Raw genomic sequence first — 21,501 nt, forward strand, 5'->3', positions numbered from 1 at the left:
AATAGACTTTACTGGTATGGTTTTGTGATGCAGATGGTTGAGGGCAGCTATATAAAGAAGTACTGATTGCTAAATCTGGATGAAAGCTGTGGAAGAGAGAGACCCATGAAGACTGATCTCAGGATGTTGACCCTCATAGAAGAGATAAAGGTCCAAGATGATTGGTGATATACTATGCTCAAGAAGACTCATCCGTCTCAGCAAAAATGAGATCCAAAAAGTATATCATTTATATCTGTGCTTCGACATCTAATCTGTAATTGTTGAGTATTTCCCCTATAACTCATTTTCTTAAAACCCATCCCTTCATCACTCTTTTAGCTACAGGGCTATTCACTCAGGTGCTGTAATTATATGAACCCCTTCTGTACAGTCAGTAATCCATCTCCTTGGAACCTCTTTTGTCACATTTACAATAATATCCCTTACCACTTCATTTTCCACTGAATACTCCTTTCCGTTGAACACCTTATGATAGCTTAATATCTTATAAACAATGTCTGTTTTTTGTTTTGTTTTCTACATATACTCTGTGTAACACACAAACCTGTATTTCATAAGAAAGGATCCAATACATGAATGGATATATATATGCAGTTCTAAATATTGAATATTTGTCATACAATTTAAGCTTTTGAACAGCTGCATAAAAATGTGCCAATCTCTAATTGTGGGTGAATCTGTGTAAAAAGTAGACCCTGACAGACATAGGACAGAGTGATGAAGCATGATCTTCGCATGTAGGGTCTCACAGAGGCGATGACAAGTGATCATGACCTTTGGTGATTTGCTGTTCCTAAGATTCGTCAGGCAAGTTAAATCATAGTTGCGGCTGGTACTGGTGACATGTAACAGCACATATCCAGTGACACGTGAGAGCACCCATGCCAGTGACATGTAAGAGCACCAATGCTGTTAACACATAAGAGCATCTGTGCCAGTGACATGTAAAAGCACTCTTAGAGTGGTTGGCATTAGGAAGGGCATCCAGCCATAGAATTCAAACTGAAATCAGACTGGATCCTGGTACAAGTTTCCAGCTTGCTAGTTCCAGCCAAAAAGCGGATGTTAAATGATGATGATGTTATATATATATATAAATGCAATAGAGGGCATTAAAACGTTTGGACAGATAGACGATACATAGGCAGACAAGAGAAACGACAATTAGGACAAGCAAAAAAAGACAGGTCATTCTTGGCTTTCTTTCATCAGTCAAATCCCAGAAGTCACGACCATTTTGGGCAGTTACACTTGAGATGGTTTGATCTGGTTGTCCCCCAAAAAAGAGCATTAGAGCTCTTTTTAAGAAAGCTCTCGAATATGTACAGTAACAAAGACAAAAAAAAAACAAATAAACAAAAAGCGGAGAACATGGTACGCAATTACGAATACAAACAACAAGAAATAACAACAGGTGTCTTTCGACTGAGAACAATTCAAATTGAGCTGGCATGTATGAAGTGAAAGCCTAAAGGCAGGAACATGGGAGATGGACATGAGGTGTTGACGGTTGGCAGTTAGGCCAAGAAAGAAAGATCGTGTGTGTATATATATATATATACACACACACACACAGGCACATTTATCATATCTTGATACTTTGTGGAATCCCTGTTGACAAGCCAATAATAAAGTGTTAAATAGTTATAGTATGCAAATTAATAATTCCAGTTCTCAGAAGCTACTAGATTTGTTATGTATATAAACAGACTGACTGATTATTTCTATGGATTATGTCAAGTGATGAGACCCCAATGAAGTTGTTCATTACTTTTTCAATTTATGGAGTAGTAGTTAAATTTATCATCTTTTTATGTCTACTTTGTAAGTTTATATATATATATATGTTGTGGGGAGGTAACTTCGTGCCAGGTGTTAAGATGATAAAGTATAAAGGCGAGATACATGGCTACCCCAGCAGGAATGGGAGAACATGATGGTGGAGCTGAAGTGTCCGGGCATATCCTCATGGTACAAGAAGGTGGATAAAGAGAGAATAGGAAGAATGATTCTAATTACATTCCCAGATGTCTAGATACCTATTTCCCGACATCCAACTGACTCAAAACATGTTGAATTATGAAAAATAAAGTGTTTTGCTTTGAAACAACAAAAGATTTGTGATAGATTTGAAACCACAAACTGGGAGTTGGTAACTCAGTACCTTATCTAATCAGCCATTTCACTTTGCTGTTGTTAACCCTTAAGCATTCAGATTACTCTGACAAATGTAATGGTTATTTATTCACATTGTTTTGAATTAATCATGCTTTATCTCAGTTTTAAGATTTTGGTGATGTGACTGTTTTATTCTTATACTGACATTGTAGGGTAGATTTGATCACTTTGAACATAAAACAAGTAGAATATTTTGGCTGGATATGACTAGTTTGAAAGCTAAAGGGTTAATGTAGTTATCAGAACTAGTTTTAGCATAATTTGACTAATTAAAACAAAGCCAAATAATCTCTGTTTACAGATAACTGTCATTCTTTAGTCGAAAGAATTTTACACATATATTTCTCTGCTCTTCTTAAAATATTAAAAGTTGGAATGTTTTCTCATTTTTTACTCTTTTATACCTTACTATTTTAGACCCTTCGAAAAGTTTTACTGATGACTCTCGACTCTCCCGGTTGATGCGACGTCTGCTCAAGGAGAGTGATAGAGACCGGCGTCTCAATGCTGCCAAACAGCTGAAAGATCATTTACATTCAACTGATGGAGTAAAAGTAAGTTTAAATATTGTTTTATTTATATATTTGTTTATTGTTTAGCCCCCATGAATTCCTCTTATTGAACAACACTATGATCAAAGATTCCACATTTTTTTGTCTTTTTACTTCTATCTAATGTCCTTCTTCCCTTTAAATCAGTAGGCTGTTATTTGAGATAGATTTTGTTAGTTTTAATTGGTTGAGTGTCAGTGTAGGGGGTTCTCTCTTTGGAGTTAAAGTTTAGTTTTTTTACGTAAATGATGGATGTCAGCATTTGCATATATGATAGTGATGGGGGGAGGGGGTTAAATTTTAGTTTCTCTTCCCCAACCATAGCAGTGGTATTTATTTGTAGAATCATTTTCCCCTTGTCTTAATTGCACACCTGAGCTAAAATTTAAATGTCCATTTATGATCTCAGCAATTTATTGTGCAATTATGCATGAATGTAAAAACCATACACTTTAGTTAGACAAGATGTTTTCTAACTGCTTGCATATTGTTTGTATAAGGTTGCAAACTTGTTTCAAACCTGAAGCACAGGAAGTGCTATGTGTCACCTTGGGCAAGTGTCTTCTGCTGTAGTTAGTTCCAGGCTTGTGAGTGGATTTGGTAGATGGAAACTGAAAAATGCCCATCATTGTGTGTGTGCGTGTGTGTCTGTCCCCTTGTCTTGATATTGTTTGTCAGTCATTTCCAATGTTCAGCAAAAACATGACTGGCCAAGAGAAATATTACCTTGCTTAGAAACTGGTAAGGATTGATAACAGGAAAGCTATCTGGCTGTAGAAAATCTATATCTATAAGCTGTCTAACCCATGCAAGCATGGAAAAGTGAATGCTAAAGCAATGATGAAGATGAAATAGACACTACTTCAAGCCAACACTGCAAAATCTATTATGCTATTCTAAAGTCATGTCTCATCTTAAATTGTCCCATCTGAGTTGGATTAACTCAAATTCCACATGCACAGCCAATTTACCTGCATTCTGGTAGTGTTTTATTAGTCCAGCTTGTCAACTACTCAGAAATATTTGTACAATTGAGACTGATATGCATTGACTAAGTACACCATGTCTGTTTCTGCTTTAGTCTCCTGAAAGAGCTGTTATCATAGTCCTAGCCACCTGCAACACAAAAATGCAACAAATATTCACTGTCATGCTATACCACTACACCCAACCCTACTGACCATTATACAACAGTCTTCAGTGTTTTGTCCTTAGATTGATTGAAGTGTATCTTAGATGATGGACATGGGTTATTGTTTTGTCTAGCATAAACTGACTGGAATTGCCTAACGTTAACAGCAACAGTAACAAAGCCAATCCATTCTCAGGTAATGGGAAACTGATATTCAGTTTGCAGTTTTTTTTTCTTTTTTTTTTCTGTGGATTACAGAATTTTCACATATCCAGTCCTTCACATACATATATAAACATATGTAAAAAAAAATCTCATAGGAAGGGCATCCAGCTGTAGAAACTCTGCCAAATCAGATTGAAGCCTGGTGTAGCTACCTGGTCCATCAGTCCTCAGTCAAATCATCCAACCCATGCTAGCATGGAAAGTGGACGTTAAACGATGATGATGATGATATATGAGTTGTTTTTTTGTTTTTTTTTTCCATTTGAAAAATCCCTCCTTTCTTTTCTGAAATGCTTTACCATAGTTTTGCCCATCTGCATATATTTTTCCTATTCTATTCAGGATGTAACAGAGGGCCAGGTAAGTTTAGAAGGATTGCTAGTCAGTTTTTGTTTCTTTACTATACTAATTACAACAATTACTTAACATAGTTTGTTTTTCCTTTTTTGTATTCTCTCAACTTGCACTTGTTTGTTCACATGTTTTTCTTTGCTTTTTTTTTCTCTCTTCTACATACAAATGTGTATGCATGTGTGCACACACGGACACACGCATGCACAAATATAATCTTATCAGTTTAACCTTTTAGTATTCACTAGTTGATTACATTGGCCCCAGTACTTATTTCAGTTTGGTACTTATTTTTATCAGGCCACTAAGTTACAGGACATACTGTGTGTGTGTGTGTGTGTGTGTGTGTGGCGAGAAAGGGTGAAACCTTGTTAAACTTGATATTACATAAACCAGATGAAATCTAAATTAAGAAAATGTCTATCAGTGTTGACTTTCCATGCTGTTTGTAGACTGGTTGAACTTGACACATTACTTTTGGTAGCTGGAAAGGGATTTGGCATATCTCAGTTGTATTCTTCTTAGTTACATCATTACATCACTTTCATATAAACACACTGAGTGCTCTATTTGTTGAACTTCATATCATGTACTTAGCATTCATTGACCTTGAGAAAGCCTTTGACAAGATGACTTGGTCCCTCATCTGGTGGTCACTGTGAAAGCTAGGAGTAGATGAATGGCTAGTGAGAGCCATTCAAGCCATGTACAGAGATGTCTTTAGCAAAGTAAGAGTTAACAATAAGTACACTAGTGAATTCAATGTGCAGGTAGTTCATCAGGGTTCAGTTATCAGCCCCCTTTTATTTATCATAGTCCTCAAAGCCATATTGGAGGAACTTAAGACCAGTAGCTCATAGAAACACCTCTATGCTAATGACCTTGTTATAGCTGCAAGTGTAGAAGAATTAAAATTCCATATATGGAAGCACACCTAGACCCAAAGAGTCTTATGGTTAACTTAGCAAAAACTAAAGATCTAATTAGCAGGAAAACTGAATGAACACTAATCTTTTCAGGTAAATGGTCCTGTTCTATATGTAGACAGGTGTAAGTAGAAATTCCATTCAGTGTGCTCAGTGCAAACTATTGACACATAAGTGGTGCTGTGGAATCAAAGGAAGGTTATCAGAAAAAGAATTTGTTTGTGACATATATGCAGGAGCAATAAATAAGAGCTCACTGGAAATAGATGTTCTGAAATACGCAGGAGGCTCCCTAAAAGTAGTAGATAGTTTCTGTTATCTAAGTGATGTAATTAGCAATGAAAGAAGATACTCTGAAAGTATAGTGCTAGAATACAAATTGGCTGGAGAAAGTTCAGAGATCTTGCATATCTGTTGGTAACAAAAGACCTCTCTGTCAGAAAGAAAGGCAGATTGTATGATGCCTCTGTACGAACAACAATACTACAGGACTGAAACTTGGGCTGTGAATGCAGAGGACATGTGGAGACTTGAAAGAAATGGAACACGTGTGCTCCAATGGATGTGCAATGTCAGTGTGCATGTACAGCAAAGCAGGGCATAGGAGGCATCAGAATTGGTGTGGAGGAGAGAAGATTGTGCTGGTATGGTCATGTGTTTTGGATGGATGAGGATAGCTGTGTAAAGAAGTACCGATTGCTAAACATGGAAGGAGCATGAGGAAGGGGTAGACTGATCTCAAGATGTGGAACCTCTTAGAGGAGATGACAGGGTACTGAGATGAAAGGCAGGTCTTCTCAAGCACAGCATAATGCCAATCTCAGTAGAATTGAGGCCCTGTCAAGCCTTCCTCCACAACTCCTCTTTTATTTCCTTCCCTTCCCCCTCTGCTGAACTGATATCCTCTGCATCCAATTCATTCCCTATCTCTATTCATCTGTCACACTATTTTTACTCAGTGCACTTCCTATTCTCTCTCATATTCATGTTGTACCTGGACCTCACATATCTTTCTTCCTCTCTCTTTTTCTCCTCACTTTCCAGGTGGGCAAGACATGTATTCACCTCTTCAGCAAGACACCTGCTCCTCTCTCAGTCTATCATAGTTTCTGTCTCCAGTCTATACCCCACTCAATGGAGGGGTCTTATCTTGTGAGTCCTTGGTGACCTCACTAGGGCTGGTGCCACATAAAAGCACCCAATACATTCTGTTAAATGGTTGATGGCATCCAGCTGTAGAAACCATGCCAGCATGGAAAAAAGAACATTAAATGATGATGGTGATACATGATGGGCTTTCAGTTTCCATCCACCAAATTCACTTTGGTTGGCAAATAGAAGACATTTGATCAAGTACAATTCAAGTACTGCAGTCATTGTAATCAATTAAACCTTTTCATTGGTTACTAAATGAGAAATAATTTCTACAAGATGAGCTGGTATATGATACTTTCACTTCAGACAAAATTCCTTCTGGTATTAAGTTAAAACCTTTAGTTTGGATACTGCTGAGTCATCTTTGCTTTTTGTCCTTCATGTGTTTATAATGTAAGCAGTGGTCATATACCGCTGTCAAACTGTCTTTACACCTACCAGAAGTTGCCTTGTGCTTATGTTAAATTATTATTGTAAAGCAGTGAGCTGGCAAAATCATTAGCACGCTGGGCAAAGTGCTTGGTGGCATTTTGTCTGTCTTTACATGCTGAGTTCAAATTTTGCCAGGGTCAACTTCATTGACCCTGAAAGGGTCAATAAATTAAATACCAATTGTGTACTGGGGTTGATATAATTGACTAGCCCCTCCAAAATTTGTGCTTTTATTAAAAAAAGGAGTATTTTTATTATTAAGAAGGCAAGAATCATCCACATACTGGACAAAATCTTGATATTTCATCTGGCTTTATGATCTGAGTTCAAATGATGCTGAGGTCAACTTTGACATTTGTCCTTTCAGAGTTGATAAAATAAGTACCAGCTGAGCACTGAGATGGATGTAATCAATTTCTCCCTCCCCATACAATCTCGGGCCTTGTGCTTGGCACATAATAAGCACCCGATGCACTCTGTAAAGTGGTTGGCATTAGGAAGAGCATCCAACTGTTGAAACCATGCCACAACAGACAACTGGAGTCTGGACAGCTCTCCAGCTGGCTGGCTCCTATCAAACAGTCCAACCCATGCCAGCATGGAAAACGTTAGACGATGATGATGATTAAGATAGTAAGCTGGCAGAATCATTAGCATGTCAGACAAAATGCTGAGAGACTTTATTTTGAGATCTTTATGTTCCGGTTTCAAATTGTATTGAGGTTAGCTTTCAAGATCAATAAAATACAGTACCAGTGAAGCACTGGCACCAGTGTAATCACTTCCCCAAATTTCCCAGGTGAAATGCTTAGCGGTATTTTGTCCGTCATTTTCACGTTGTGAATTCAAATTCTACTGAGATCGACTATATCTTTCGTAATCAACTATCCCACTCCTCCAAAATTCAGGCCTTGTACCTATATTAAAAAGTATTATTATTATTATTATTATTATTATTATTAAGGTGGCAGAATTGTTAGCATGCTGGACAAAATGCTTTGCGGTATTTTGCTACATTTTGAGTTCAAATTTCACCAAGGTCTCCTTCAACCTTTCATCCTTTCGGGGTTGTAAATTAAGTACCAGTGAATCACTAGGGTTGATGTAATCGACTAGTCCTCTCTCCTCAAATTTCAGACCTTGTACCTATATTAAAATGGATTATTATTATTATTAAGGGGGCGAGCTGGCAGAATTGTTAGCATATTGGACAAAATGCTTAGTGGCATTTCTTCCAGATGTTTACAGTCTGTTATAGTTCTGTCAAAGACAGCTTTGGTTTTCATTCTTCCACAGTCAATAAAATAAGTTGAACAGTGGGGTCAAATGTAATCTATCCCTCTTCCCCCAAATTTCAGACATTGTGCCTATAGTAGAAAGGACATTTATTATTAAATATTATTATTATTATTATTGGAGGTACAGTGTAGTTGTTAGTCTAAGGTGATCAGAAGCTATGTACATGTAAATAAATTGCAACCTGATCTCAGTCATTGAGTCCTGCTTGGAAGGTGTATTATTCTATTTCATGGTAGAGTGATTTATGATAATAGCAATATTGTAAATCCATCGGTTCTAATGATTTATACAAATGGCCTAATTTGTAAAATAGTGTCTTAACTAGCATGATGAAAGGCATTTCAATATTTTTTCATAGATAAATTTTGCTTTTCATCATTCTGATGTCTACTAGAAAATACAACTTTTGTGTCAGTTTGACTTAAGTCGCCAAAATCCTATCTCCACATTTTGTACTAGTGGAGAGAGACCAATTTTTTTTCCTCCCTTTTGATAATTTACGATAATTAACTTGCACCAAGATAAGCACTGACGTAGCTGTGTAAAGAAGCTTGCTTCCTGACCATGTCTTGTGTTCAGTCTCTTTATATGGCACCATGGGCAACTGGCTTTTACTATAGCCCTGAACCAACCAATACCTTGTGAGCAGATTTTGTTGATGGAAAATGTCTCCATAATGCCACAAGATGTCTTAAAACTGCTGATCTTGGATAAAACTCAAACATATTGCACTTTTAAACTTCATCCACAACACCTGGGTTCTCTTTCTTTGTAGCCAGATATTTCAGTACTGCTTTCTCTGATTAAGTTGTTTTCTAAAGTGTCCTGCTTTCTGTCTTCACCACAGGGCATTATAATTTGTTAACTTTTCGGGGAACAAAAGGCAATTGGTGTTTTAGAATGTCCTAGAAATGTGTTTGGTTTGAGCTTTTTATGGAAACTTGAAATAATACTACTATAGTATATCCTGTTTGTATACAGCATATACTAAAATAGTTGTTTGTATTGCATGTATTGGTGTTGGTGTGAGCTTGTAATCGTATGCATACATAATGTGTTTGTATGTCACTTGTAGTAAAACTGAGAGCAACATAAACTAAACCGCAAATGTCCTTTTAGAAAACCAGCTGGTACAGCGAACATATAACTTGTTTCATAGAAAAGTAGCAGATTTGATATCTCACTCTGCATGTTTGGTTCAACAAGCATTACTTGAACACCCTTACTCACCCACCACCACCACACACATCTTTGTATCTTTATGGACTTCCACTTTCCTTTCTAAATTTTCCGACATTGACTACACTTCACCTCCTCTTCCCATGCCTTTTAGTTGTAGCTTTATAAGAAAGTGAGTGTCTCCTCTTACTACTACTACTACTACTACCACTTTTAATAGCTTTTTGTTTGGTGTTTCTTACTTATACAAAAGACATAAATCTGTTAGGATATACAGACTGTATTTATGCAGAGAAGATAAACTTTTTGCAAAGTGAGTGCATGACCTTGTTTTGATGTGTTGGTTGTAATTATTCTTACTTCCACTTCACATATTGTCAATGTCCTTTGAAGGTGCATGAGTGTCACAAATATTTTCTCCTCTTGGGTGACAATAATTAAGCTAATCACACAAGAATGAATTATTGCTGATTGCAAAGAAGTTTGCACAGAAAATACAAACATTTCAATCATGCCTTTATTTCCCAGGTGTGAGCTTATGAAGTGTGTGTGTGTGTGTGTGTGTGTGTGTGTGTGTGTGAATATATATTTATGTATGTTTATATGTGTGTGTGTGTATACACTATATATTTGTTTATAACTATATGCATATATGTGTGTGTGTGTGTGTGTGTGTGCATGTATGAATGTATACACATTATATATGTTCATAAGTATATACATGTGTGTGTTTGTGCGCGCGCACACGCACGCACACACACGCACGCACACACACACACACACACACACACACACACACACAGATATCAAGGTGAAAACTAGTTCTCATCTGATACTGAAACCTAACTGCTATAAGCATTTCTTATTGGTGCAGGTGTGTCTTCTCAACTACAGGGATTTGGATTCAGTCTCACTGCATGGCACTTTGAGCAAGTGTCTTTTATTATAGCTCTGGGCCAATCAGATCCTTAAGAGGGAGTTTGATAGATGGGAACTGGGTGCAACACTATGACACTGAAGACCTATTCAGTACCCTTAATGTTTGTGCTTAACTCCATGTTACATTAGATGTAATCATCTGTACTTATGTTATACAGATTTGTGGCTGTGTATGTTAACACAATTCATTGGAATCTGGTTGTCTGAATTCTGTGAGGATGGGAATATTTCAGAGTTGAGGGATGGCATATGTTTGTGTATGTTGATATGATTAACCTGGATTGGTTTGCTATATACATCAGGCATCAGCTCTGTGAGAAGAGCCAAGATCTATTTTCATGGTTGTAGACATGAGAGAGAGAGATGGTTGATTTTGGTTTACGGCAGAAGATTTCCGTTGAGGAAATATAGATTAAAGAGTTCTTTCCTAGAAACACCATGCAACAGATTTGAATTCAATCACAATAGATCAATATCTTATGCTCATTAGCCATCTTGCCTCTGGTTTCATTATTTTTATTTAGTTTTTATTTTAATGCTGCAACCTTTTTCTTGGCTTACACCCCTCAGCCCGGGCTACCTGATGAACAGAAAGACTGATTTTATGACACCCTCTTGCAGACTACCTTGTCGACAAATAGACAGGGACCTTCTCTTTGTGGCTGGCAACTTCAATGGGTATGCTGGACAACATGCAGGGTTTTCCATGGCGTACATGGAGGCTATGGTTTTGGTTCCTGCAATGAGGAGGGAACCAAGCTGCTGGAGTTCTGCAATACAAATGATCTTATGGTTTGCAATACTAACTTCAGGAAACCTGCCAGCCACCTATTCACCTACTGATCTGGTGGACACACTAGTCAAATTGACTACATCCTTGCCAGGAAACCAGAAAGATGGCTACTTATAAATACCAAAACCTTCCCAGTTGAAGAATGTACCCCACAACTTAGATTAGTAGTTAGCGACTTCAGGATCAGGACTAAATGGATACCCAGAAGACGACCAGCATAGAGAAGAAGGGTCTGGAAGCTTAAAGATCCTGCGAATAGACAGAGATTTAGAGACATATTACTCAAAGCGTTTGATGAAATAGAACGGGATAAAGCATCACATGATGTGGAAGACAGCTGCAGGTTCCTACTGGACAACCTGATTTGTGGATGGTGCAAAGTCCCCTCTCAACCCAGGATAACGTGGTGGTGAAACAATGTAGTTGACAAGGCCATTAATGAAAAAAAACAGGCATGGAAGGACTGGAAGAACGGTGGTAGCAGGGAGTTATATCAGATTGCCAGAAGGGAAGCTAGAAGACATGTTTACTTAGCCAGAAGGGAAGCATATAAGAAAAAATTTGCCATTGTTCTGTGTTGTGAGGACCAAAGGCTTGAAGTGTTTCATGTTGCAAGACAGTGTGTGAGAGAAAATCATGATGTCATAGGAGAGAAATGTGTTCGCATGGATGATGGTTCACTTGCATTTAATGAGGCTGCAAAGAAAGAGGTTTCGAGACGCCACTACGAAAGGTTGCTCAATAAAGAGAATGAATGGGAGAAAGAGTCTGCCGAATGTCGACCTAACAGAGGGACCAGCTATCTGAGTTGACAGTACCATGATAGATAAAGCAATTAAGAGTATGAAGACAGGGGAAGCCCCCGGCCCATCAGGAATCACCGTAGAGATGCTTAAAATATCTGGTGGTGTCAGCTATAGTTTAGTCACCTGTATAGTCAATCAGGTGATACATAAAGGAGTCGTAACCAATGACTGGTGTATTAGCACCATAGTCGACTGCTAAAAAGGTAAAGGTGATGCATTAAATACAAATAATTACAGAGGTATCAAGCTGTTGGATCAGGTAATGAAAGTCACAGAGAAGGTCATAGCCCAACTAATTAGCAAGATCATCAGTATACAGAAGCTCCCAGGAGCAACCTGTCTTGAATTCCTCTGTTATTGCCTGGAGGACTATGATGAATAAGTTAGTTTAGACAAGATGCAGTTTAGGTTTGTGCTAGGGAAAAGCACCACTGATGCTATATTTGTGGTAAGACAGTTGCAGGAGAAATACCTAGCCAAAGATAAACGTCTGTACTTGGCTTTTGTTGACATGGAGAAAGCCTTTGACAGGGCTCCCCAATCCCTTATCTGGTGGTCAATGAGGAAACTAGGGATAGAAGAATGGTTAGTGAGAGCTGTACAAGCCATGTACAGGGATGCGGTCAGTAAGTTGAGGGTTGACAACAAGTATAGTGAAGAATTCCGAGTAGGGGTCAACCAAGAATCAGTCCTCAGCCCCCTCTTATTCATCATAGTCCTCCAGGCAATAACAGAGGAATTCAAGACAGGATGCTCCTGGGAGCTTCTCTATACTGATGACTTTGCTCTAATAGCTGAGTCACTATCAGAACTAGAGGTGAAGTTTCGGGTGTGGAAGCAAGATGTAGAATCAAAGGGCCTTACGGTTAACCTAGCAAAAACCAAAATCTTTTAAGTAGGAGGGCAGACAAATAACAAATCCCTTCAGGTAGATGGCCCTGCTTGATCTGTAGAAAAGGCTTAAGTAGAAACTCCATAATATGTGCCCAGTGTAAGCTATGGACACATAAGGGGTGCAGCAATATCAAAGGAAGGCTAACAGTGTTTATTGCTCAGGGGCAATAAACACTGAAAATGTGCAGAAAACCGCTTCCATCACATGCCAGGGAGAGAAACTAGAAGTAGTTGATAGCTTCCGTTACCTAGGTGACCAAGACAGTATCGGGGGTGGATGCTCTGAGAGTGTAGCTGCTAGAATAAGAATAGCCTGGGCAAAGTTCAGAGAGCTCCTACCTCTGCTGGTGACAAAGGGCCTCTTGCTCAGAGTAAAAGTTAGACTATATAACACATGTGTGTGAACAGCCATGCTACATGGCAGTGAAGCATGGGCCATGACTGCTGAGGACATGTGTAAGCTTGCAAGGAATGAAGCTAGTTTGCTCTGCTGCATGTGTAATGTCAGAGTGCATACACAATAGAGTGTAAGCGTCCTAAGAGAAAAGTTGAACATAAGAAGCATCAGATGTGTGTGCAAGAGAGATGACTGCGCTGGTATGGTCATGTATTGCACGTGGATGAGGACAGCTGTGTGAAAAAGTGTCATACCCTAGCAGTAGAGGGAACCTTTGGAAGAGGTAGACTCAGGAAGACCTGAGATGAGCTGATGAAGTACGACCTTCGAACATTGGGCCTCATCAAGGTGATGACAAGTGACCGAGACCTTTGGAGATATGATTTGCTTGAGAAAACCCGGCAAGCCAAGTGAGACCGTGACCGTGGCCTATGCCAATACAGCACAACCAGCCCATTTAAGAGTACCCTTCAATCATCGGACAATAAACTGCGCTTGCGAAGACCTTTTGAGGCAAGTGAAATTGTTGTTGTGGCCGATGCCAGTGCTGCCTTACTAACTCCCATGCCAGTGACACGTAAAAAGCATAATTCAAGCGTGGTCAATGCTAGTGCTGCCTGACTGGCTCCAGTGCCAGTGGCACATAAAAGGCACCATTCAAGCGTCGTTGATGCCAGTACTGCCTGACTGGCACTCGTGCCAGTAGCACATAAAAAGCACCCACTACACTCTTGGAGGAGTTGGCATTAGGAAGGGCATCCAGCTGTAGAAACTTTACCAGAGCGGATTGGAGCTTGCTGCAGTCTTCTGGCTTGCCAGCCCTTAGTCAAACCATCCAACCCATGCCAGCATGGAAAGCAGATATTAAATGACGATTAGGATGATGATGATGACCATTGGGAAGCTAATGAAATACTTTTCAGTTGTACAGTATTCTCACCACTAGCAGTAAAAGCCTGTACCTATATATATATATATGCATACACTTTTGAACATAATATTGAGGACAGCTTTTTGTTTTACAATTCAGTTGACTACAATTGGCTGAAACAGTCAATAGCTCTTATTTGCAATATTTTCTGGCAGAAAAATCTGTTTTGTTACCTTAGTCAGAGCTTCAGCTATAACTTGAAAAGATCCGGTGGAAATTAAGAGGGTTTTCGTAGTGGAAGTGCAGGTATAAGTGGATTTGGAACCTGAATATTTTCTGATGCATTCATCTAATAATGATAAACTTGGTTAGCTAGGATTCTCTAAGGGTTGTTGGTGTAGGTTCCATATCAGGATACAAATTGCTCTGTCAGATTCAAAACTAGCTTTGCTATTTCATCACCATACATCTTGAGGAAAACATAGCCCAACATGTATTGTCAGTATTTTTTCTAGAACTTTCTGTTTTTTAATTCAGTGTTTATTATAGAAGTATTGGATTAGCTAAATATCTGATATTGCTTCTTTTGAAAAGTGCTGTACTTCTGAACTGACACTGCAGGCAAATAAAATAGTGTTGCTGTTGCTTATTGCAATAAGCTGTATTGCATAGTATGTACTTGTTAGGTGGAATGTGCTATTGGACATAGTGTAATGACTGTTATTATACAAAACTGCCAAATGTTTGAGTTGGTTGAGTATCCTATCAACTTGGTTTGTTTTGGATATTGCCTTCCTATTAATTCCAATTAATATCTCTCAGAATGTGTAGGATAAAAGAATGATTTCATTTCCTTATTTATGTAGAGAAAAGCTAACCAATCTTATGACTTTACCATTTGAAGTTCATATAGTTTGTGCTAGCTAACCAGTGACCTGGTTGAGCATGAGGAAATGTAAAATTTGTCTCAACAGTAACAAAGTATTGTTAGTCCTTTTCTTACTGTATTTCTCTTGAAATACAATGCCTTTATTTCAATTAATTTTGAACATAATGGAGAGTTTAGTTAAAGTAATTGGTGTTTGGAACTTAAATTAACATGAAATTGTGATGGAGGGTTTAAAACTTAGATCATTTTATTACTTTTGTTACTATATTTCTGTTGAAAATACCCTTCATTTGTTTCAATAAATTTCAAATATAGTAAAGAATTTAATCAAATAACTAATTGTTTTTTTAAATAATGAAGACTAGTAAAATAATTTTGTCATTATTAAGCTGATGCTTGTGACATTAATTAACATGAAGTTTTGATGTAACATTTTAATTTAGATCACTTTAACTCATTTATTACCACATTTCTGTTGAAACACCCCGCATTTGTTTCAATTAATTTTGAAAATAATGAATTTAGTAAAATAACTTTATTTTGCTAAATAACGACTTTATTTTACTTAATAACTTTGTAGTTATTAAGCTAGTGTTTGAAACATAATTGTGCTGAATTCAAATCCCAGAGAGGTTAACTTGGTCTTTCATATTTTTGGGTCAATAGGTTCTAGTTGAACATTAGAGTGGATTGTAATTGACTTCCCCCTCCCCTTAAAAGTGCTAGCCTTGAATTATTATTGTGATTGTGGTGGTAGCAGTGGTGTTGGGAGAGGAGGAAGGTTGGCAGAATCGTTAGAGCATGAGACAAAATACTTCATGATATTTGTTCTAGCTCTTTACATTCTGTGTTCAAATCTTGGAGAGGGGCCAGATTTGCCTTTCATTCTTCCAGGGTTAATAAAAAAAACTATACCAGTCAAGTACAGGGGTCAGTATAATCAGCTAACCACATCCTGATAAAATTATTATTAAGGTGGTGAACTGGCAGAACCATTCACAAAAGGCTTAGTTGCATTTCTTTTGTCTTTACATTTCGAGTTCAAATTCTGCCAAGGTTGACTTTACCTTTCATCATTTCGTGATCAATACAATAAGTACCAGAGTTGATGTAATCAACTGCTGACTCCATGTCAAAATTTGAAAGCATTATTATTATTGCTATCTATCTATAATACATTAAAAGTGAGCTTGAATCTTCCTTGCTTGCAATGTTACCCAGCCAAACTGGTGCATAATGGGAAAATACTATGAATTAAAATAGCAAGTAATAAAATCTCAAGAAGAGATAGTAATAATGTATACTAAACAGTAAAGCGAGTAGCTACATCAAAGTAGTAGTTGAATATTACTACTAGTTTAACCCCAGGGGGATTCTCTACCAGCTGGTTTTCGGTGTAAGCTCTGCACCCTTTATATACAATCCATTGCTAGCAGGGTAGGGGGTGAACTCCAACTACTCTTCAGCAGCTAACAGTAAATGTTTCTATTTCCGCTTTTGTTAAACACAGTATTTTAATCATTTAGAAATATTTTTAAGTGAATGTAATTTCAAAAATGTAAGTTGTTTGTGCAGTAAGTATCTATATTTTAGCTTTCTTTAAACAGACAATATTTTTATGTTTTTTAAAATTATTTTCAAGTGAATACTGTTACAAAAATTTTTTTTGACATATTTTATAAAAGACTTATTTGTAACCTCGGTGTGAAATAATTTTTTTCCATAAGTCTTTTTGAGTGCATTCAACATATTTCACCTCCAAAGATTTGACTGTTATTTCTAGCATGCCCTACTACCATGTAACAGCTATTTGCAATAAAGGGCCTGAAATACCTGTTACGTGGTAGCGGGGCATCCAAGAAATAGCAGCCAAATCTTTCCTTTTCTGAGGAAAGGAGCCGGTTAAGCTTGATTTCAATATCACATTCGTTGAAAGCATCTGAAATAACCTGGAAAAGAAAAAAAGCCCACGAAACAAAACTCCATTGCTGGGAAACTCACACTTACTGGTCATCCAATGGGTCACAGGTAGTCTAGTAATACATTAAAAGTGAAGTTCTGTCTTGCTTGCTTGCAATGTTACACAGCCAAACTGGCACATAATGGGAAAATACTTTGAAAGTAAAGTGCCCCTGGAATGTGAATACGAATGGAATGAAACAAGTTTTGCATAAATTGGACCAGTAGTTATTGAGATATTCATAGTTTTGGGGTATAAATACCCAAAACGGTGTATAATGGGGAAAGTACTCCGAAAATAAAACCCTGAAAGGGAAGAAACGCTAAACTTTCCATTAAACACATTATTATTTTTAAGGGAAAATGACTTTAAAAATACGGTAAATATTTCATAAAGGACCCATTTGTAACCTCAATGTGAAATAGTTTCTTTTCTATAGGTTTCTTTCAAGTGCATTCAACGTATCTTGTGTCCAAAGATTTGGTTGCTATGCCACCACATAACAGCTATTTGCGATAAAGAACCCGAAATACCTGTTACGTGGTAGCAGGGCATGCAAGAAATAGCAGCCAAATCTTTCCTTTTCTTGGGAAAGGAGCCATTTACATGTGATTTCAATGTCACATTCGTTGAAAGCATGCAAAATAACATGGAAAAGAAAAAAAAACCCATGAAGCAAAACTCTGTTGCTGGGAAACTCAGACTTCCCCAGTGACCCAATGGGTCACTGGTAGTTTAGTTATCATTATTATTTTTAAATATTCTTTTCTACTCTAGGCAGAAGGCCTGAAATTTGGTGGGGGGCTAGTCAATTAGATCGACTCCAGTATGCAACTGTACTTAATTTATTGACCCCGAAAGGATGAAAGGCAAAGTTAACTTCAGTGGAATTTGAACTCAGAACGTAAAGACGAAACACCACTAAGCATTTTGCCTGACATGCTAACGATTCTGCCAGCTCACCACCTTAAAGAAGTTGAAGTCAAAGGTTCTTATTTCCTAAGGGTAATGGACTGGCAAAATCAATAGAGTTGCATATAAAATGTCTAACCCTGAGGTTGAATTTACATGTCATTGTTCTTGGGGTTAATCTTCTTAACTGTTCCCTCCCTACATATTTTTGGTTTTGTTGCTACCTAAGAAATTATTCATTTATTTTTCTCTGTATTTGCAGGTTGCTGCAAAAGTAACTGAAGAGTTACTTGCTGCACTTCAAGAACTTTTTTATGAAAGGTAATTATTACATCACAGTTTATTTCTTGTAGCATTTTTTTCCTTTGTGTTTGTACTTAGCTGAATGACTGAACACATGAACATTACATTAATATCTTAATATAACCATTGTTATGTTCTCTTGAACAAGAAAAGTAAACTACTTAGCGCAACCTGCATGACTCTGGATTGGTTCCACTTTTATTTTGTGGGTGAGTGATGAGTCAACAAACAGTAAGATGCTGATCCTAAAATGTAAAATGTCTACATTTGCAAATGCCGTCACACTCATCTTAAATTGAACAAATAGATATAAAAGAGTTGAAAATGCAATTGTACACACTCAATGATTTATGTATTCATTTTTGATATGTTCTGGCAGCTTCAAATGTGAATATATGATTGTTGTTGTTTGTTCATAACACACATGATTCACTAGTGTAAGAAGACTTTTAGATGCTGTGGTGTTTCAACTTTATTGTGTCTCCTCAGTCAAAGCTATTCCATGAGACCTACACATCTAGCAAGAACACAAACTTTTGTTTATAGGAATTAGCATGTATGTTATTTGCTAATATATATACCAAACAGATAATAATCCATGTGGTGCATGCAACGCATCAAGAATCTAAACAATAACATACCTATTTATTCTTAAATGTTCTGGTAAATTTGGATATGAATATCTAATCTCTGCTGTTTGTTCTTTGTCAAAGAATGCCTCCTCTCCTTAGATGTTATGTGTTCATAACGTGCACATTTCAATGGTTGAAGGGAATTTTGAGACACCACAGTGTTGACTTTGTTTCTCCTTAGTCAATTGTATACATAGTTTTATTATACATATAATGAATTAATGTGGTTAGTAAACAAATTTTCAGCAAGGGACTTGTTTGAATTGCTTTTGTCTCTTTGGGATTCCCATAATTCACCATATGCTCTACTGATGATAGTTTACAAATATTGGTTTAAAATTTTGGGGCAGGGGATAAGTCAATTACATTGACCCCGGTGTTCAACTGGTACTTATTTCATCAACCCCCAAAAGTAAAGTTAACCCTGGCAACATAAAGTAGGAAGAAATGTTGTGAAGCATTTTTCCTGGGACAGTAATGATTCTGCCAGCTCACCACCTTTATAGTTTACAAATATTAATGAATACCACTGTAGTTTAGAAAACTTAAGGAAGCAGCACATATACTAGGACATAACTACCTCCTAAGCAGGCCAAGTGCAGAGATTAATACAATATGGGAAGCAATAATTATGAAAGAAAAGAGCAGATTGTCACAACAGATTACATAGACATTAGGTTTATAAGTCTTAAAAATTCATTGTCACTGTCTTTGGGCATAGCATAGTAGATAAAGATGTTGATTAATATAGTGCAGTGACCTAGAGGTTTTGAGTTCATTCCCAAGCAAGGCACAGAGGTAATTCAAGAAAAGCGACTGAAGCAAAAAATGTTACGAAAGGCAAAGAGCAGAATGGAAACAGTGTACCCCATGGATCAAATAGAAAGGTTCAAAATTCTGATACAACAACTGAGTTCAACATGACACCTGAAGATGGCTGGAGCATGTAACAGCTGAAATGTAGTGAGAACAACAATCAAAATGAAGACACCAGTCCAACTAATATAAACAGTACAGGCATACCTCAGCTTAAGTCATTTTGATCTAAGTTGTTCTCGATTATATGTGTTTTCAAAAATAATATATGGAAAAATATAAATCGAGTGAAGTCATTTTACTCGATTTTACGTCTGTCCGCCACAAATATTGGAATTGTAAAATCAATAGAAAACTGTTAAAAGCACATAAAATCATGTTACAATAAATAAGAATAAAAGCATATAAAATCATATTAAAATACGTTCAGTAAATGTTAAGATACTCACCATAAAGTAGTGTAGCTTAGTGAACGAAATCATGAAATCAGCTGTGTTGTCTTATTTATCATTCTTTCGGAGCTCATATTGCACTGTAGTTCCAATATCTACCGTTAGGCGTCGTTGTCACTTGATTCCCACGATTCTTTTGAATTCAGATTTGTTTGCATCTGTTTATCAGCTACTTTCTCATTCTCATTCATTTGTGACTTTATTTTTTGCCCCCATGGCTCCTAAGAAAATTCATTGGGAAAGAGCTAAGCGTCATACTATAACACAGGAAGATAAACTGGCTATGATAAAACGCTGTGAAAAAGTGATAGCAATTGCACGATCTTTTGGTATGAGTCGGACAGCTGTATCAACAATTGTACATAATAAGGACAAGATTTTAGCACATATCAGATCTGAAGTCCCCGAATGAAGAACACTGACATCAATAAGAAAAGAGGCAAAATCTTTGAAGAAATGGAAAATCTTCTTTCTCTTTGGATTGTTAAGTTGAAGTGTCAGTGTGCTACTATTAGTTAAGAAATCATTGAAGAGAAAGCATTGTCTTTGAGGACCTGAAGGAAAAGTATCCAGATGAGAAAGTTGTAAAGTTCAAGGCAAGTCAAAGATGGTTCATGAGATTTAAAGAGCGAAGAAGTTATCACTCCATTAAGAAGCAAGGTGAAAGTGCATCAGCGGACGAACAAGCAGCAGCGGAATTTTCTATTTAAAATTTTTTTTTTTTTTTTACTATTGCAAAATAATAATAATTGCTGAATTTGTTTTTAAGCTTAAAAAAGGCTTTTATTTTACCATGTCTTATTATAAACCCCATTCATAAATAGAGCTTCTGCAATGTATGGTAAACACTGCCAAATTATATTCATAAATTTAATTTTTTTTTTTTTTTTGCTGTACTGTATTAAAAAATAAAAATTATTTGTTTGTAAGCTTAAAATAGGTTTTTATTAACCATGTATTATTGGAGATGCATTCATAAATAAAGTACAAAACTGGGAATGGTTATTATTGGTTTAACTTAGAGGCAAGAAAATTTGGCCTAGCCTAGCCTAGAAACAAGTTAATTCGACTTAAGTTGTATCTCATGGAACCAATTAACGACATAGGGTGAGGTATGCCTATATACATAATATAAATTCTGCATCTCATAAATATAGAATTGTATTGATGAAATATGTTTTGATTATTTGTCACTTAATGTTTTACTTGATAGAAGCATGTGAATATGTTATTACTTACCTTTTAACTATGAAGAGGTTAATGTTATAAGATGTCCTTTTTTTTAACATTAACTTCTCTTCTCAGCCAGATTGACTGAAACAAGTAATTTACCTTGTTTAGAGTGGCTGGAGTAGTTCAATAGCTATAGTGGAGCCTGAAATCCTTGTTAGTATTCTACCATTTTG

At 36.9% G+C, this 21,501-nt stretch overlaps 1 protein-coding gene across 2 annotated transcripts in view; it reads left to right on the forward strand.

Annotated features, from left to right (window-relative positions):
- The first annotated feature begins 2,331 nt into the window (after positions 1-2,331).
- Positions 2,332-21,501, forward strand: part of LOC106882826 (serine/threonine-protein kinase SMG1) — a 182,020-nt gene continuing 162,850 nt past the window's right edge. Inside the window, exons 1-3 of one of the 2 annotated variants that reach the window (XM_089355109.1) lie at positions 2,585-2,735; positions 4,432-4,449; positions 18,155-18,213. In XM_089355109.1, coding sequence (XP_089211235.1) covers positions 2,643-2,735; positions 4,432-4,449; positions 18,155-18,213 — 170 coding nt within the window. In that variant the 5' untranslated portion in view covers positions 2,585-2,642. Of the gene's footprint in view, positions 2,736-4,431; positions 4,450-18,154; positions 18,214-21,501 lie in introns of both variants that reach the window. The other variant, XM_089355110.1, reaches the window with a different exon arrangement.

The sequence above is a fragment of the Octopus bimaculoides genome, chromosome 7, assembly GCF_046866305.1.
Source record: "Octopus bimaculoides isolate indiv1 chromosome 7, ASM4686630v1, whole genome shotgun sequence".
Lineage (NCBI taxonomy): Eukaryota > Metazoa > Mollusca > Cephalopoda > Octopoda > Octopodidae > Octopus > Octopus bimaculoides.